This window comes from Poecilia reticulata, chromosome 15, assembly GCF_904066995.2.
Source record: "Poecilia reticulata chromosome 15, P_reticulata-male-v2, whole genome shotgun sequence".
Lineage (NCBI taxonomy): Eukaryota > Metazoa > Chordata > Actinopteri > Cyprinodontiformes > Poeciliidae > Poecilia > Poecilia reticulata.
The window spans coordinates 2717563-2736703 of record NC_088844.1 but is presented as its reverse complement, the minus strand read 5'-3'; the positions used below and the strand labels follow the sequence as shown (position 1 = coordinate 2736703).

Here is a 19141-nt window from a genome sequence, read left to right as displayed (position 1 = left end):
GCAATGGAGTGAAATTTAAAACTTCAACAGAGTTCACTCCTCAAGGAAGCAATCATTTCTCAACAGCTGGGGTCCAGACCCTCTGGGTGAAGTAAGGTGCAGAACAAGGCCTGGTTTTTACCAGGTTACTAATGATCTGGTTATGTTGAACCGGGAAAAGAAAGCATGAATACCAACGATTGTTTAGGACAGACTTTAACTTTACATCTGTTTCAGACCTGAAACAGTTTGGGGCACCACCTGCTCATAACAGCAACGGTTTCTGATGGATGTACTGACCTGAGACCAGAGGTAAGTACAAAATGTGTAGTGGTTAAAAACAGTTAATCATCCAGAAGGAATCTTTTAATTCGATGCAGTTCGATACGAGTGCATTGTATTGCAAATGGCTGGCAGGTTTATGTTTGGCAGCAGAGCATTTGTGGAGTGTTGAAGGCAGCTGCTAGTGTGCCCAACCTTTAAGTATATAAACATTAATGAAGGTGACCACGTAGAGAACAGCTCCTAGATCCATTACAAGCTGCTGGGGGTCACTTTTTGGGTTTTCACACAGCCAGGTGGTCGTATCCTGCAGTTATCTACGTGATACAATGAGTCCACAAGGACCTCTTTCATTGAAATCGCACCTTATTGAGTCTCAGGCCTCCTCTGTGTCTGCTGACTTTCACTCACTGGTGTAGACAGACGAGGTTCCTGCTCAGTTTTGAGATCTACAGTTAAGTCCAAAGTTATTCACACTCCTGTCAGTACAACTAATCAACTATCAATCAGTTTATTAGTTAATAAATATAAATATGTTTCTCACATAAAGCAATGTGAAAGTAGCATCAGTTTTGGGGGGAAAGCCTTTTTGTCTTGGTTTTCGTTTTAGACGGCACACCAACAATGGTTTCCACCTTCCTTCCCCAATGATCAATAGAAAAATCTGTTCCAACCGTCCATTAATTATGATTGGTTGACCAGATTTTTACTTGTTTTTAACTTGTATTGTGACTCAATGCATCTTTGGTGAGGAGTTCCCAGTTTTAAGGCGGGAAAGTGTCTCATCATCACCCTGTGTGTAGCTTCCTCCACAGACTATAGTCAGGAGTCTTGACTTGAATCTGTTAACGTTTTAGCTTGAAAACATAACATTTTTGTATTGTCAGAAGAAACCAAAAATGAATTAAAAAGAAAAAACATTTAAACACAAATCCACCAAAACAACACTTTTGATGATGCCAAAAATCATTTTGAACATTTTTGTTTTCACTCTTGCATGTTGGTTTCTTTTAAATAAAAGCTATGAAACAATTTGCAGATGGTACATATTTCTGCGGAGGAATGGAACAACACCCTGGGTATAATAAAATAGAGCTAAAAACGAATCCAACCCAGAAAGAGTCCTGCTGTCTGGGAGGCGCCAGCAGGGGGCACTCTATTCAAACTATTACTATGATGCAAAACCAGCGCGTGTGTACGCTTTGTATGGGTATTCAGGATAATATGAAATCAGATGCACATTAGCTCTTATTAAAAAGAGTTTATGTAAAAACATTGAATCAGTTGAATATCACTGATGTAGAAATCGCAAAGGCACAATATGATAACATATTGCTCATCTTATCTGAATTAGCAAACACTCTGCCAGGGTTTCCCAAAGTGCAACCCCAATTCCAATTTAAGAATGGTAGAAATTATCCAGGGCAGCCGGTTGAAAAAATGACTTTTTATTATTATTATTATTAGGATAGTTTCACTTACAAAATAAAAACCTTAAAATGGAAATATTAGTTACAAAATAAACTGAGTCTTTCATGAATCACATTGTTTTTCATTCATTCTAGTTTCATAGTAAGTCAGAACACAAACATCAGTGGTTTTCACTCAACAGCAGACTTTGATGTTTCCATTCATTAAAATTTGGCTAAATACAGTATTTTTGAAATGTGACCCAAATCCCAATCTAGTTGATATGCATCTTTTCATGTTTCAAACACTCATATATAGATTCATTTTCTGTTAAGGTCTGACCACTGTTTATTTTACTACATTATTTTTTAGGTACGTAGCTGTGCCTTTAATTGATACAATTGTGTGGCAATGTGACAAATTTGTTTAGTTTTAGGTTTTTTCTTTTTCTTTCAAAAAAGAAGTGTTTTTCTATGTCAACGTAAGTTTTTGCTTAACATTTCAGTTGAAAGGACTTGAGAGCAAATTATCCTAGCTCTTAAAATGTACACCATACATGTAGATGGGACGTCATCTACATGTATGGTGAACATTTGATTTGCAAAGCTAGACTAAGGTAGGCCAGTTGGAGGCTGTGGGATAAATACCACTTCCATAGCCTGACTTAAAAATGCTATAAATTGCCATTTGAATTATCAGAGAGAAACAGAATCTCTGTCCCTAAATTCTGGGAAGAAAATAGTTGTGTTGGTAAGATGTTGGAGAGCTTATGTAGGCGGTCAGTTTACCGGGCCAAATAAAACCACAGGACCAATTTTTTCCTCATGTGATGTTTTGTATTTCAACTGAAAAAAGACATTCTGAAATAAAGGTAAGCGTTTTTGTTACAGTCACATGTCATTTGTACATGCCTAGATAACATAAGTATAAAAATAAAAAGACAAATTTTACCCCATTCTCCCTGCTAATTAAACTAATATTAGCTCAAGCTAATGTGTCATTAAAGCTGGAAGTGGGATAAAAACATTTTTAAGTGTCTATTTGTATTAAGCCTTTAACTGTTTCTATTTTATAAAATGAAAATATTTTGTCAGTTTAACAATTATTTTTTAATTTCTTTCAAATCGTTGACCTTTGTAAGTCTAGCTTCTGCTATAGGTAGTTAATGTGGCTATTCTGTTGCAGAGAGCGGCTAATTGGCAAACAATTAAAAATGCACACTTTGTATTCTAAGCATTTTTTGTTTGTTTATTTGTTTGGATAATCTTGAAACTTAAGAAAAGTCTAAAACCTGCCAACTTACAGCCTCACATTCTTTTGTGTAACTTTTTAAAAGGCATTTGGTTGCCTAATTGTCATATATATTAGAAATGAAACATTTAAAAATGCAAGAATTGAAAGGGTGAAAAGAGAAGTACACCATTTTGATTTTGTACTGTCAGAATAAACTCACTCATACAGATGTAAAGGTTTATAGAACATGATGGTGAGGTGCTTCTGGAAAACTTCAGCAGGTATTAATGCTGAATACAGTTTGTTCACATGTTCACAAAAAAAAAAGATTTTCTTTTGTAACACTATGTGAGCTATCACTCTGATAGATTCCCTGTCATGTTAGTTTTATATATGATTTGATGTAGGCGTTCGTCTTGATTTTTCCAAACTTCAAAATGTATGCCTGCTTCTTCTGTGCTGAAGTATCTTTGCTGCTGGTGCAGATCAGTCATCCCTGATGGCTGCTTTCCTCCTCCTCTTCCTCAGGTACAGCTCTTTCCAGTTTACCTTCATTAAAAAAAAGAAACGCAGTCATCATCACTAGACAATTTTTTCCTCCATTCAGTTCAGCCCAGTGTTCTACCCGTTTACGTTGCATCTTAGCTAACTAGAATATCATCAAGAAGTTAACTGATTTCAGCAATTCAGTTTGAAACGTGAAATGCATAATCTATATGTTCAACTTAAGAAAATAAAGCAATGTGAAATTTGAATTAGACTTGAGTAAAAGTGAATTTTCAGTTGTTTTCTTCTCATTGATCAATTCCACTCAACAAAAAGGTCAGGAGTCTAATTTATCTCTGTGTAAAGATTTATTTTCAGACAAATGTCGCATACAGATTATGAGAAGATAATCATGTCCTACTTAGAGAATCGAAATGTAAATGAATTATTATACAGTTACCCATATCTACTGATTAGCAATACAAGTAATAAAGCAAGGTAACAACAATGACTAACACTAAAAAATATGTTCAGGCTTCTAATTGAACTGAGGCCCCAGGTTATCCCGATTTAAAGTTTTTCATAAAACAAAAGATCTCTACTTAATCTGGATTTTTTTTCTGATCTAAGGGAAAAGGCAGGGAAGGTCTTTGAAGCTCTCAGTTTTGACAGATTTCCACTTTCACAGCAGGCAACATGAAAGATCTCCCAAATAACAATTGGGGAATGTTGCTCGCTCTCCGGATCCAATGCCTTGTTTCCACTGAGCAGTACGTAGCGGGTCAGTCTGACTGGTACGCTATGTTATGGTCCGACATGCAGGAGAGAGCTTCCTCCACCAGGTGGCCTCTCATTGGTGAGGTGGGGTTAAACCCACACATCTAACATGGCGGCATACTAGTATGACGACAAACGTGATTCACCAGTATGCCTCCAGGTTGTTGCACATAGTGAAGTTTTTCTGTTGGCCAGTCAACGGACAGTGTTGCCAGTAGCTCCATCCTATCCACATTATAAAAGTCCTCTGAACTGTAGGGGTCCAAATAATGTTGTGGTATTGGTCACACAACATTCGGACTATAGTGTAGAGTACCAAACTCTGCCATAGGCTCAGTGGAAATGAGACAAAAGGCTGTTGACAATCAAGGAGGACTACAGTCCAGCTTTTTATTTCTCTGAACCAGTTGGTCTTCAGATTCCCACATGACATGCTGTGCATACTCTATGAGCTGCGTTGACTTTCCGCACATGATTGGGATTTTATAGTCCCAATCATTTTTGTTAAATTTGTCGCACTGAACCTACAAATGTATCTAATTTGATGAGCCATTTGGGCGCCCCGTTTGTTTCTCCATCAGGGCAGCCTTCGCACACCTGTCAGCATGGAACAGAGAATGGTGGTCACACTGCGTTCTCGCCACTGGGTGAATTGATTTTCAACTGGATCAGCTCAGTGTCACGTGACACCAACTACACATATGTGGTCATAAAAATATATCTTTGCATGGAGTTGTCAGGCGGACATCCGCTTTGAGTCTGCTTTGAATACGTGTGGACCTCGGTGGACTGAGGTAAGGTCAAATATGTGGGGCCTTTAGAAGGAAGGAGCAGAGTCAATGAACGTTTGTCCAACAGATTTTGATGGTTCTTTGGATCCCAGGCGGTACCCTGCATCAGTTTTACAGCTGTTGAAAGAACATGGTTATTTACTGAGTTTATATGTGGGAGGTTCTCCAGTGGATGATGAAGCAATACAAGTAGCTCAGAAAAGTCACTTCTTGGTTTCCTCCCAGACAAACAGGTGATGTTGATTAAGACAAATTGAATGATTTTCTAAACATTCTGGGAAGTTAGGCCGGACTTGAGGAAGCAACATCTTGTTTACACACATCTCATATTTGCAAGCCTCTTTCTTACTCCTGGATGCTCCGGCCACATCCAGGAAGCAGACCACATGTAGGATCCCCTGTCAACCCCAAGCATGAGAAATTTCAACTAAACTTTATCAGACAAGTGGTCTCTCTCACACAAGGCACCATAAAATCCCCGTAGATATAAATGAGGAACGTTTTAACTTATATTCACTGTGGTCCCACAAACACAGATCAAGTCCACAATTCTTTGCATGTTTTCTTGGAATCAAGGCCAAAATTTAGATGAAAATTCAAAGAAAAAAAACATACATATATTCGGACCAGATGTACAGATAGCATAAAAGACAAAGCGATACAAACAACAATATACGAGCAACTGAAAACCTCTTTTCACCATCCTTTGAGTGGAAGATGAAACACAAACAGTGGTCAGACCTCTGGTAAATTTATTTTCTTTTGGTTTTTTTGGAGGATATCCTCCCTGAGGGTGTTCAGTCTTTTAGGGGTCATGTCTATAAGAAACAGTGGGGGCATTTTTTTCTTGCTCCCCATACACTCTTCTTTAGAAAAACATTGAAGTTATTTCAGCTGCTAATGCAGCGACATGAACGCTGGGCCGGGACCGTCCCTGATGGTTGAATCTCTAACAGCTTGGGTTTGGTTCATTCCACTCTGTTTAGATCATTTCAAGGAATAACAGTGGAACATTAGAACATTTCAATTCATCCAAACTTTTTTCCTTATTATTCTAAAAATAGAGGACTTAAATCTGCCGTATTGTTTAAGAAGACAACACCCAGACATTTGTTTGCCCTTAAGATTGATTTATTCACAGCCACATTTTAAAAATTCAGACTCACCCAAACAAACAAAAAAAATCTAACTAGTAATTAAGTGCTGGATATTAGCAAAGTAGAGCAGTATTGGAGTAAGTGGGAAAGCAGACAGGAGGAACAGTAGGTTAATGAGACACAAAAAGACAGAAACGATGTTAGACGAAGCAGAAGCAGCTATCGGGAGATGGAGTCGGGGCTGGGCGCTTCTTTAGCTTTGGTGGTGGACAAATCTGGGAGGGAAACGTGCATAAAACCACAAGAGAAGGAGAAACCGAAAGGGAGAGACAGAGTTAGTACCAGCAGTAGAGTTTTATCAGGACAAAAATAAATGCTGTTCAACACAATACAGAACCACTTGGCTTTTTAATCTTACGACAGAGTATTAGGGTCACTCCAAGAAAATGAAAAGGTAAAATTATGAAAATAAAGTCATGCTATTACAAGAATAAAGTCATGATATACAGTCATAGAAGAGTAAAATCATATTTCCACAGAAAAGTTGTATGAAAGTCAAAATAATGAGAAAAACGTCTTAGTATTAGAAGAATAAATTCATAATATTGTGAGAATAAAGTCCTGGTATTATGAGAATAGTCATAGTATTACAAAAAAAGTCATAAGAGTAAAGTCAAAATAATATGATAAAGTCTTAGTATTACAAAAATAAATTTGTAAGATTATGACTTTAATCTCCTAATATTATGACTTTATTCTGGTAATATTTCGACTTCACTTTAGTGCGACTGTATTCTTGTAATATTATGACTGTATTCTCATAATTTCATTTTTAAAAAAATTTTCTTACTATGTAACACTCCGCCTTATAATCTTACTATCATATGTTTGCTTGCAAGTGTAGCTTTTATGGCTTTGGAAAAAAACTAAAATGAAACATTTTTTTGCTGTTTTTTGTCAAAAAATGTGATCTTTAGAAACACTAAAGGCCTTTTTTTCGGTTTATTGCTGGCATGTGGCTTTATCTCGCTCCACACACCAAAGAACAAACAATCTCCTGCGACTGATAAGAGCTGCTCTGACAAAGCGAATCACAAGTGACTGACAAATTCCTCCAAATATGGCACGTTGTATCTTCACTTTGGAAAGAAATTGTTTGAAATCAAGAAAGCAAATGTTGCAATTCGTGTGAATAAATGAAAACATTAATGATGTTATGATTTGGATAAATAAAGATGACTGAGAAAATAGGAAAACTGCAACCATGCAGAGACTTGACACTAGCTAAATGAAAATCAAATTGTTTTAAAGTGGAAATGGGAGTAAATTTTTTTCATATTGGTAAAGATTAACTTTATTGCAACTGTTTTTGTAAGTTAATACTACATTTTTCAAACACCAGTTTATATTTGCACTTATTTTCATTTTTACTTAAAGGCCAATTCTTCAAACAATAATTCTGTATAAAATACATGCAAACTATATCTGATCAATCAAATTTGTCTGACATTACAATTTATTAAAACATAAACTTCCTTCTTTGATCTAATAAACAGTTTACCGCCTGAGCTGTTGCTCTCTGCCACGCCTCTCTCCTGATTGGTTAACAGCAAACACGCCTCATTCCCATTGGCTTCCTCTGGCTGATTGTGATTGGCCCACGTGTAACCGGTGGCATACAGTTGCGTGGTGATTGGGCTCAGCTGGCTGTCTGTTTCACAGAGCCCCGCCCCCAGGAGATGTTGCTCCACCCCCAGCTGAAGGTCTGAGGAGATAACAGCACCTCTAGTGGACAGACATTTGAACTACAGGTGCAATGCTGCAAAGTGGAAGCAGTCTTTTTAAGAAAACTAGGGAAAAAAACTATAAAATGATAAGTAAAGATTCTAACTGAAAAGAGGGATGAATACAAGAGTCCAGTAGTCCAGTGCATTGGTTAGATCATAAATATTCTAAATTTCTGGGTTCCAATCCAGAGGTTTACATCTCTCTGGATTTTTAGCATTTGTAGAAATCACTGCTGTTTTGCAGTCTGAAATAGATACACTGATCTGATATCAATATCATGCCTGATTCATGAGGAGGGCAGATCTATTCAGTATAATTCTATGCTTTGTGTTCTAAGCAGCATGCTTTATTATTTATTGTACATTATATTGACAATTCCTAATAGCACTTTCTGAACTACTCGAAAGGTTTGTTAGTTTATTTTTACAAGTTAGTCAAAATATTGTTTCTGTCAGTTTCAGTTTATTTATTAGTGATTTTAAAATAACTGTTATACTCAACTTAAAATTGTTGTTTTTACTTGTTTGAACAAACTTGTGAAGCTGTTGGTGTATGTAAGTACTGGTGCAGTTATTAAATAAATTTGTAATTCAGTTCATTTATGTCTGTGTTTAAAAACAAAGAAACGCTTTAAGTCCATTCAGCACTTTTTTCTGTATTATTTATTATTTTACTGTATTTTTTCAGAGGTCTAGTGTCGGCCAATACTAGACCTCAGAAATTGCTACCATTATTACTATCAGAAGAGAAAAAAGTGGATCTGTGTATCCCTACTTTAAAAGTATTACTATCACTAACCACGCAGGAGAGAAAAATGTGTTGCTCCTAACCCTCCTCCTTCTGTGTTCTGCGCTGTGACCAGTCTAAGTCTTCCTGAGCGTTTGGTGCGTTGGCAGTCACTCAGGAGGCTTTTAGCAGATTGGGATCGATTAAAGAAAAGCTTTTACACTCCGGCTCTTCCCAGAATCGAGTCAGCGCTCTTTACATGTAATCATGTGTTGCGCATCTTCTTTCCCCTCGTTTTATTTTTTTTGAACATCCACCTTTTCCAACATGCAGTTTATCTTAAATGTATTAGAGAAAACACTTTTATTTAACTTCCTTCAAACTTCACTGCAGGAAGTGATTCTGCTTTGCTGCAAGAAACGGTTTGATGAATTATTTACGGCTGAGAGCCATCATACAGGTGCACTTTGCATTGTTTTGTTGCCATAGGATGAGCTGAAGCTCTTTGAAAAGTGATGAAACATTGATGTTCTCACTGCGCAAACGTAGAGCCTCTAATTCCATCAGGAGTGAGGAGCTGCACGGTGTTGCAAAAATATTCTGATGCTTTTGTTCTTTTCTACATTTAGCCATAATACGACCACATTCCTATGCTTTCTTATCGGGCTTTTGTGCAATAGCCCACCAGAAATTGGTGAAGATTGTGAAGTAGAAGAAAATTACATTTGATTTCCACAAATACTTTGATGAATCTCTTTTCTGCAGTTAGAGCTGCTTTCTTCTGGGGTAATATTTCACAACTTTTACCAATCTACAGACTGAAAGTGTTCCTTTTCAAATCTGATTCCACTAATGTCGAAAAAAACTTAATTTCTCATTTGCTGTGTTTCCATTTGAGAAACACCACAATTGAGTGTTTCTCACTCAGTTTCAGTGAGTGAGACTTTGACTTAAATGCTCATGCAATAAGTCAAAGTCCTGATCTAAATCAAAATGAGAATGCAAGACAAAAAATGTAAAGTTCAGAGATTCACTTCATCCAGTCTCTGTGAGTTTGAGCTATTGTGCTGGATAAAAGGTTCAGTTTCTAGCTGGTGAAACCTGGAAGTGGTTTTACAAAAATTTCTCTCAGGGTTGAATACAAAGACACAGATTTCTTTTCTTTTTATCTGTTTGTTTTTCTTCCTCTTCAGAGTTGTGCGCTACTTTATGTTTGATCTTCTACACAAAATCCCATTGAAGAAATATTGAAGTCTTTGATTGTAAAATGACAAAATATAGAAATGTTCAAGAAGTATTAATAGTTTTCCAAAGAGGTTTAATTTCAAAAACAGCAGTGCAAGAAAACTGATATGATGTGGTGCTGAGAGATTATTGGGTTCTCTTTAGTGTTTGACTTCAGTTTTAATATAATAATAAAATTAGATCAATTGTGTGATTATGGACATGTGTTCCTCCTCAGCATCACACCACCAACTGGACTCCACTGACAACAAGACCAGAGGCTAAAAAAGGAAAGAAAAAAAACTCCAATCCAGCCAAATAAAACAGAAACTATGAAAACAACAGAAAAAGCATGACATGTCAAACAAAGCAAACAGAAAGTAAAACACAACCAAACAGGAAGGAAACCATCAGACATATTAGCTGAATTACAACTTTCAGCAGATCCAGTGATTCTGAACAGGCAGTAATAAATAACACAGGTTCAAACGTTTCATCTCTTTTCCTTGATTATCAAAGAATTTTATCACTCTGTTACTAAATTATGTCACAAGTAGTCCTAGTATAAGTTGGACAACAATGATGACTACACAACTTTTTAAGAAAAAATCTGTTTATGTTTTATTAGATTTACCAACTGCTTTATTATTACCACAAATTTATTTATTTAGGAACAAGATATGAAAGCAATGTTAGATTTAACAGAAACCATTGTCCAGTCTGTAGGCTAAGCTAAAGGCTAATTAGCTGAAAGCTAATTCAAGAAAGAAAGAAAGAAAGAAAGAAAGAAAGAAAGAAAGAAAGAAAGAAAGAAAGAAAGAAAGAAAGAAAGAAAGAAAGAAAGAAAGAAAGAAAGAAAGAAAGAAAGAAAGAAAGAAAGAAAGAAAGAAAGAAAGGTTCTGAGCAGTGTGAGCTGTTTGGATTTGAGCCTTTTGTTCATGAGTTACATTCTCAGTTCATTCCCTCTCTAGGGGTCACCAATTGCAGTTTTCTGGACGATCACTAATCTTTAAAAATCCTGACCTGCCAATGCCAATTTTGGCAAATACCAATTTTTGTTTTGTCTGAAAATCTACTAAATATAGCAAAACAGTTGCCAAGTTGGGAACAGTGTGGTGACTATTGTTAACTGCACATGTTCACATGTATGTAGTGAGGGACAGTGGTTGCTTTTCAGATCGGTGGATAAGATCAGCCCAAGATTAAAGCAGATAATCTGTGAAAAGATTGATCTCCTCTTAAGCTACTCCAACACCATTCCCAACCAAAAACAATCTGTCACAGCCATGAGGAGGGTCTTAGCGCTGTCAGTCAACCTCATGAACACGCTACTCAATGTGCTAATGGTGGAGAAACAACAATGTTACAGGAAAACCGTTTATCTGTCATCGGTTGCTACTCCAACTCGCCTTAGCATTCAGGACAGACTCTGCTAGCTGCATCGTTGTGGGGACAGGAGGATGAGCAGCGCCACATGGATGGTGATTGACAGTGCAAAGACCTGCCTTCTGGCTGTGATTGGTGGTTTTTAGTTAGCACAGTGAGAAGGCAGGATGTCAGTTCTTTTTCACAGATCATCTCTCACACCATACCGACAAAAAGGTTAAGTTTAAAAAAAATGTCAAAAAATATTTTTTATTTAGTTATACACTGCAGCTTTAAGAAAACCAAGGGGCGATTTATCAGGGCACCTGTATTTATAACCATATGTTATTTTTATCCAGCCCCTTTAGTGATCAGTAAAAAAAAACCTTTAAACTGAACCAGAAAACTTTTCCTCTAGTCATTTTCTCTGTTCTCAAAATGGTTTTCATTCATTTTTACAGGAATGTTGAACTTTTCTAACCGATATGAAGTCAGGATTGAAGTGTTTACCTTTCATTGATGGGGGGGCGTATGTGCTCTGCTTCCTCTGAGCGGCGTCTGAGGCCTGCAAGACAAAACCCCAAAACTACTGAGAATCCCCCGAAACATTTCCTTCTGGGTGAGTTAATATTGGTAAGAAAGTGAAAACTAATTCTGACATAAATACTGTATGTAAAAAATTTGGAGGGAAATCTGCTCTGCAGTTATTTGTTTCCACATGCTGCCATGAGGCTTTAGCCGGGTAAAAATCTCAAACATGAGTTGATTCAACATTTGAAGAAACTCAGTAAAAAAAAAAATCACTACTCTAATCAGTCAAAAAATGTGCTTGCCTCATTACAAATGATTACCTTTGCATTGTAGGACATAACATCAGACAATGATAATCTGAAAAAATGCAGAATTCAGTTTTATGAACAAATTGAAAGGCTCTTCAATGTAACCTGCGCCTCTGTGAAAACAGAAATACTACCATGTTAAATCTAGAAGTAACATGGTTATAGTTATGTATATTTTTTTAGGTACAGTTTTCTGTTCAGGTTTAGCTGGAATTACTTGTTAATCAGGACAGATTATAGACTTAGTTTCAGTGTGAGGTGTAGCTGTAGTCTGAGCGTGTTCCCCTCAGACGGACCTCCAGCTTCTAGCAGCTCTGTGCTGCTTCTAATGTGCTGTGTGTGTGTGTGTGTGTGTGTGTGTGTGTGTGTGTGTGTGTGTGTGTGTGTGTGTGTGTGTGTGTGTGTGTGTGTGTGTGCGTAGGTGTGGGTGTGTGTGTGTGTGTGTGTGTGTGTGTGTGTGTGCGTAGGTGTGTGTGTGTGTGTGTGTGTGTGTGTGTGTGTGTGTGTGTGTGTGTGTGTGTGTGTGTGTGTGTGTGTGTGTGTGTGTGTGTGTGTGTGTGTGTGTGTGTGTCATTACAAGCTTTTTCCAAACCTGTGGCTCCCCGCTGGCGTTTTGTTGATCTCCAACATCTGCAGGACAGACAAGCAGTCAGTGGTTCACGTTCCAACCAATCAGTAACAGATTCCATCCTTTTACACTGATCTGCTGGTCTCCACATTTTTCACGTCACTTTGTCTGATTGTTGTTTTCTGCGACCTTAAAAGCTGTGGTTTACTATTCTGGATAACGTTCTTTTAGACCAAGGTTTCCACATCATTCTGTTGTAGATGTTCCAGAGCTTGTTGATTCAAAAACTGATCTTCATTTCCTAACATTTGAGGTATTTTTGATACAGGAAAAGAAAGCAAGACAGAAAACAGTGACATGTTTAAAATACCAGGTCATTTAGGGGAAAAGTTACAAATGATGTTTGAAATATCACATTTGATCTGTGCTGATGGTACATCTTTTTATCAATATTTAGTATGAAAGTGACACTGTCAGTCAAAAAGAACAAAATCGTATTTATTAATATTTTAAAGCAACATTTTAGGTGTTTTTGTCTAATTTTAAAAGCATGTAAAAAATAAAATCAACAGATTTGTCCTAATCAAAATATCAAATAGACCTACATCCCTCCAAAAATCCTAAATGCTAAAAAGTTTAATTCTTTTTAAATTAGATAACTTTTTTAAAAATATCCTAATTTATTTTAGCTGTTATCTTAGCAAAATGATAATAAAGAAACAGCTGCAGAGTTCTTGACCTTGTTTCCCGACTGAGATCATGAACATATTTTTTGTTTTTCCAGCTGCCAGCAGAAGGAGAACTGAAGGTGTTGAAAATGCAAAAACAGACACATTCCAGTCTTCAGCTTGAAGACGCTGGAGCTCTTTCAGGTTCAGTTTTTATGTTGTTCATGTTGAAGAAACAAGCTAGCAGTTGTCTGGGCTGCAGTGCTGGAACCTGACCCTCTGAGTGAAGTCAGGCAGATAATTTCATCAGCTGGTTCCTCTGTGGAAGGACTTACAGGCGCTGAGCGCCACACACAAACACTCACTGATTCTACGTCCAGCCTGGACGTTCGGATCACTTTACAGAAAGTAATCTAATAAAGTTTCCATTATTGCTGCTCCATCTCCCCCTCCCACAGCCTGCTCCCTGTGTTTCCTCACCTGTCCCAGGTTGTCTGTAGATCTGCAGGGTGGCGGGGGTCGGTCTCCTGCGGCGGATCTAGTGGAGAAAATTCAATAGCCCATGTTTTTAACAAAATCACAAATGGTCATTTGTCATTTAGTGTTCATCTTTGCTTCATATCTCTCTATGTCAGGAGTGTCCAAAGTGTCACCTGAGGGCCGTTTGTGGCCCTCTGAATTATTTTTGGCCCAGTGTTATTCATCACTATCCCATTGAAAGACCCAATGACCAGCCCTTTCAGGTGGAGTCTACCAGATTTCTCACTTTAAATTTCAAAGAGTTCATGATGCTACACACTCCAGGTTCCTGAATCTTTTGGAGAAACACTAACCGCTAATCCTCCACCATGCTTAGCAGTGACCACCAGGTCCTTTCCACCTAATGCTCCTTTATTTCACACCTAACCCATTTTGTCAACTAACAAGCTAAATCTTAGTCTCATCAGGCCAAAGCACACGATTCCAGGTATGCCTCGTTTCCTCGGAGTGGTAGGGCATGAGTTGGATCGGAACCCTATTTTACAGGCTGCTGTCTTCAGTAAAGAGTTTCCACTGTCACTTGGTCTCACTGACAGGCGAGGTTAAACCCAAACGTTAACATCGGGTTGTACTTGTACAATGACAAACATGACACACTAACGTCTCATGCTTTTTGCAGGCAGTGATGTTTTTCAGTCGCCCTGACTGTTTCGAACCGTTGAACCTGAGGATGAACAACTGAAGGGGTTTCAGCAATGGTGCGGTGCAGGTCAGTGGTACCGACCTCTTTCACAATGTAAACAGACAAAATAGCATAGAGACCTGTACTGTACTGCTCAGTGGAAACCAGACATAAGGCTCAAAACACACCATATGCATCCAACTTTTAAACTTTTAACACTCCAAGCATAAAGTGACATGACAGTCAGTCTACAAACCACTGGACTTTCACATGAGAGCATGCACCAGGAATTGTAAACACAAGCCGGTCTGGTGATAAAAGCTCACTCTTTCCTTTTGTTCTGTACTTCTGAGGTCCTACCATGGTTAAGTGCACTGCTTTTTTTGTGAGCAAAAGTTTTTGTTTATATTTTTCCCCCAAAGCAGGTGTGTGTCTCGCTTCCTGTCTCAGGCTCAAACACCAGATTTGTTTTGCCATCCGGTTTGATGGAAAATCAGGTCGGTTGAAGTACGCAGCAATTAGAACATATTAATGTCAATGCGACCTCACAGAACGCTAACAATTCCCTGCAACAACATCTCTGACTGTCCAACAAAGACAGACATGAGATCCATCTTGTTGGGAGCTACACAAGGATGTGATGGGAATGTCATGAGTGAGACAGGAAATGAGCCACTACAAAATAAAAAATAGATAATCTCTTAACAAAATGATTTTTTTTATTGCAAGGCATTTTTATCATCCTTCCAGGTGTACAGATAAATATGTTCAATATCTGTATGTTAGCAAAGTTATCATGTTTTGTCCGAAATTAGCTTTTTGAACAGAAACTCAGCACATATAGTCTACTGACTGAAGACCTTACAGAGTTAATGAATATTTTATGCATTTAGAATACCTTAAAGATTTACACATAAAAGCTACTTTTTGATTTGATTAGGTTATTTTACCCTCATATGATCATTTCAGAGGCCTGATGAAGACATCTATGAAGTCGTAAAACAATTTCTCCATCTGATTCCATCCAGTGCATTTTTGATTGTTTAGCCACTAAACAGCCTTATCTTGTGACCAGGGCTTAAAGTTAAAAAAAAAATCCTGAGCCTGAAACTTATAGTTATGATAGAAATTAACTATAGCGTTGCTATTGCCACAGTTTAATAAAAAGTGTCTTTGAATAGTGCAAACAATTGCTTCTAACAATACAATTAACAAGCTAAACACTCAAACTTAAATAAGACTTCAGTACATTTCAACTCAAAACAAAATGTAAAATGTCTGTGTCCTACAGGTTTGACTTACAGGCAACAATCCCTCAACATTAAATAAGAGTCCTTTCAGTCAATGTTTTAGAACATGCAACATTACCAACTAAATCAGTGTTTCTCAACCTTTTTGGGCCCAGCGCCCCCATCCCATATCCAGGTCCCTCACCAAAGAATCTGTAGGCTACTTTGCACTGACTATTATTTTATTATTAATATAATTATCACTATTGTAGATGTTTTGATTTTTATGCTCGTTTCTGTATTTATCAAGATAATTTCCCAGAGAACAAAAAAGTCATGGTAATAGAAATTATTTTCACAGGCGTCTAAGAAAAATGCAATGAACATTCAAGTTAAAAACAGTAGGCCTAACAGCAGCCAGAGTGGAAAAAATATTCTTGTTCTTTGCCATTTTCTAGTTGTTAAATATTCCACAAAATGACCAGATAAAAGATGTTCAACATGCCAGTTTAAACTGAACTATTTGCAAACGACTGAGCTCTGCAACATTAAAACATGGATAGAACTGTAACTACATTAATCATAACTCTTCTTCTCTTCAGTGTTTGTCAGTTTCTGGTGGTGCAGCTCTGTGCTGCCTTCAGGAGAATGGGACATCAGAGTATCATCCATAAATTTCACCCACATGGTATTTATTGTTCAAACCAGAGCTTTCAGTGGAAGAACTAAAGTTCCAGGTCCTTTAATGCCATACAAATATGAGACAGAAACATGGATTATATATTTATATAGACCTGACTATTGATTTATAGATTAATAGTTTTACTGGACAGAAATTACAAAGAACAAATCTGGTTCTTAATCAAATCCTAATGAGTCAAATTGAAAGTGTCATGGAGTCATCAGCCTCATGACATTAACACTGACATGAACAATATATTGAAGAAATAAATATATCAAATCTAGTTAAAAACATAAATAAGTGATCAGTTCTATACTGTTATGGTCTGTAAGATATATTTATTCTCAGTACTAGATGTGGTCTCAACAAACCCATGGCATTTCAACAATATTATTTTACCTTTTATCTGGAAATAGTGTCTGTTTATTCTTGCCATACAGTATCTGTATTAATTATTGCTCGAAAGGTCTTGCCATACCAGTTTATTCCTCTGTATTTACTTTGGCTTCTTAGTTTATTCTTGCATTTTGTACTTCATTCATTTCCATTTAGTTTCCTTTGATTAGTATTATCCTCTCTTGGTTTATTGCTATGTCCACTTTAGTTTCTTTTCTGTTCCTAGATTTATTTTATCGTTTATTGACCATCAGTAATCTTCACTCATCACCTGCTGCGCCGCCTAATCGTCATGTTTCACATCATGTGTTGATTTTTCACTGTACAGCGTCGGATTCTCTGTTTTTATGCCATAATTCACATCTAGTTCGTCGCTCCGTTTTATGTCCCGCTTCTTCTGTTTCAGAGTTTTGCGCAATGTGCGCCTCGTTTTTATATTAAGCCCCTAAAGTGCAGGGCGGTCGGGAAGCGTATCGATGAGGAAAAGACAGACAGACATAAACCTTTTAAAACAACGGAAACAATTTCTGCATTCTGATTATTGAAATTTAAAAGTGCTGTGTTGTTCTATCACCCCCGTTTCACACCGGACCACTTACAGCACCGGTGTTAACGCTATAAAATGAACGCTACGAAATACAGTTTTACCAAGTTGCTCAAAGTCTAAACTGGTATTGTTGTGATTGTAAGGTGTAAAGTTTACCTTCGACCAAAAGCGCCCCCTTGTTGTAAAACCGCCAGCTTCCCGTCTTGTCCTCTTTCCTCTAGCCATGCCCAGCGCCACTTGTTTTTAATTCCTTTCTCTAGTAAACCTGTTTCATTACCGGGTCAGACAAACTCCATCTTCTTTCATATGGCATTTCATTTAACCGCCCAACCGAACGCATGCGCTTCTTTTCTACAAACCGTCAGTCATTGGTCAAGAACAAGAGAGCTAGAATTCTGATTGGCAGACATCTTTGTAGACGGAGCTCTTTAGCCTGGAGACTACAGTTTGGTTGAGGCGGACCGTTTGGTCAAAAGCCGGAAATCCGGCCCCCGGTCGGAGCTCTTTAAGCCCTGCTTGTGACACATTAATGTAAAGACCAGGTTTGGCTGACACACACCACTATAAAAGTTCTTTATTACCATAAAGGTGAGACAAAATGCATAAGCTTTTAAAACCTTGTGGAAATGTTGAGAATAGAACCCAAATACAACCACAGCAGAACTCTAAACTCTGATGGGTAAATTAGCAGCTTCTGTCGGCGTCCGGCCTCCATCGACCAAACGCCTCGTAAAGACGGCGGCCAAACGGGGGCCACCAGTTAAAACTCATGACGTTTTTGGATTTATGAAAGAGCAACTTCTGTTCCTTCCTTCTGAAGCCTCCATTCACATGCAAGCTAAAGGAATATTACACAATGTTTGGCCTTTTCTGGTCCTCCACCAGATTTCTACTCTTAGAGAGTTCCTGTTTACTCAAGAAAGAGGAAAACCATCTGGAGTAAATATGGTATTAACCTTGTGGATTATAACCTTTCTGTGTCTCCATGGAAGGAAAACAAGGGAAACTCATTGAGTAGCAGAATAAATCAGCACAGAGCTGATTAAAATTACTCAGGATTTTGGTGGAAATATTTAAATCTTTTAAAAATGGGTGTAAACACACACCAGCTTGCAAAGCTTACAAATAAAACTACACTCAGTCACACAAATATCAGTTGTCATAGCACTACATGCTGCTCTGCACCCACACACAAAATTCCAGACAAGACTCACTATGAAGCAGCCTCATTCAGCGCTTCACGTGTAGGAACCCTCTCCTGCCCCCAGCAAACATCAGAAACATGCAAAAAAAACTCACATGTTCAGCAGCCTGTGGGTCAATCTGTCCCTGCAGGGGAGGCACAGCAAACTGGATCTTCTTTGGACTGCCGGGCTCCATTATTACTGACTGAGAGGTAGAAAGAATGATGGGCAGAGAGAGAGAGAAAGTGTGGTCGTGTGAAGGAGGGAGGGAGGGTAGAAGGAGCGAAGGAGTGGCCTCTCTCTGCCGATGGGGTCCATTATCACTAATTGACAGACTTGGAGGGATGGGAACGGCAGCCAAGGCATTGCACCATTTTCCAAACCACCATCTGAGACAACATGAAACTGTGCTGCTGTCTTGTGATGTTCAGCAGCAGCTCATGTTTACATCTTACAGCTACTTTTATTGTCCTCAGTCAAAGCTTCGGCCCTTAATCAGTTATGAGTATAGCATTGATTTTTATGATGGGAGAGATCATGTGATGATAACAACAAGCATCCATCATGGAACATTTGCTTAAATTAGAAACAAAGCTGTTACTAGCAGAAACATTGGTTAGAGTCAAAAACTGACCTGAAGGAGGCGCTAGAGAAGTTATGGCTAATAGTTTAATTCAGTTCAGTTCAGATGATCTTGTTAAGCAGGCG

General features: G+C 37.9%; 1 protein-coding gene across 5 annotated transcripts; it reads right to left on the bottom strand.

Annotated features, from left to right (window-relative positions):
• Positions 1–6067: 6067 nt before the first annotated feature.
• On the bottom strand, positions 6068–18838 carry LOC103476579 (protein phosphatase 1, regulatory (inhibitor) subunit 1C). Of its 5 annotated transcripts, XM_008429037.3 has the most exons (6): positions 18549–18838; positions 13714–13771; positions 12575–12627; positions 11669–11723; positions 7617–7820; positions 6068–6330 (listed from the first exon to the last, which is right to left on the bottom strand). In XM_008429037.3, the coding sequence occupies exons 1-6, from the start codon at positions 18627–18629 to the stop codon at positions 6275–6277; spliced, it is 507 nt and encodes a 168-aa protein (XP_008427259.1). In that variant the 5' UTR covers positions 18630–18838; the 3' UTR covers positions 6068–6274. The 5 variants fall into 5 exon arrangements, with proteins under 5 accessions (XP_008427259.1, XP_081472115.1, XP_081472114.1 ...); XM_081615989.1 differs by lacking the exon at positions 7617–7820 and having other exon boundaries at positions 12590–12627; positions 18549–18816; XM_081615988.1 differs by lacking the exon at positions 6068–6330 and having other exon boundaries at positions 6337–7820; positions 12590–12627; positions 18549–18830.
• Between the last annotated feature and the right edge of the window lie 303 nt (positions 18839–19141).

Excerpts from the sequence above, each read along its gene's own strand:
- LOC103476579 (XM_081615990.1), bottom strand. The coding sequence starts at position 18,629 with ATGGAGCCCGGCAGTCCAAAGAAGATCCAGTTTGCTGTGCCTCCCCTG. Across the intron at positions 13,772-18,548 it reads ACCCACAGGCTGCTGAACAT|ATCCGCCGCAGGAGACCGAC; the intron begins GTGAGTTTTTTT and ends TTTCTCCACTAG. Across the intron at positions 7,821-11,668 it reads CGCCCCCCCATCAATGAAAG|ACCTTCAGCTGGGGGTGGAG; the intron begins GTAAACACTTCA and ends TTATCTCCTCAG.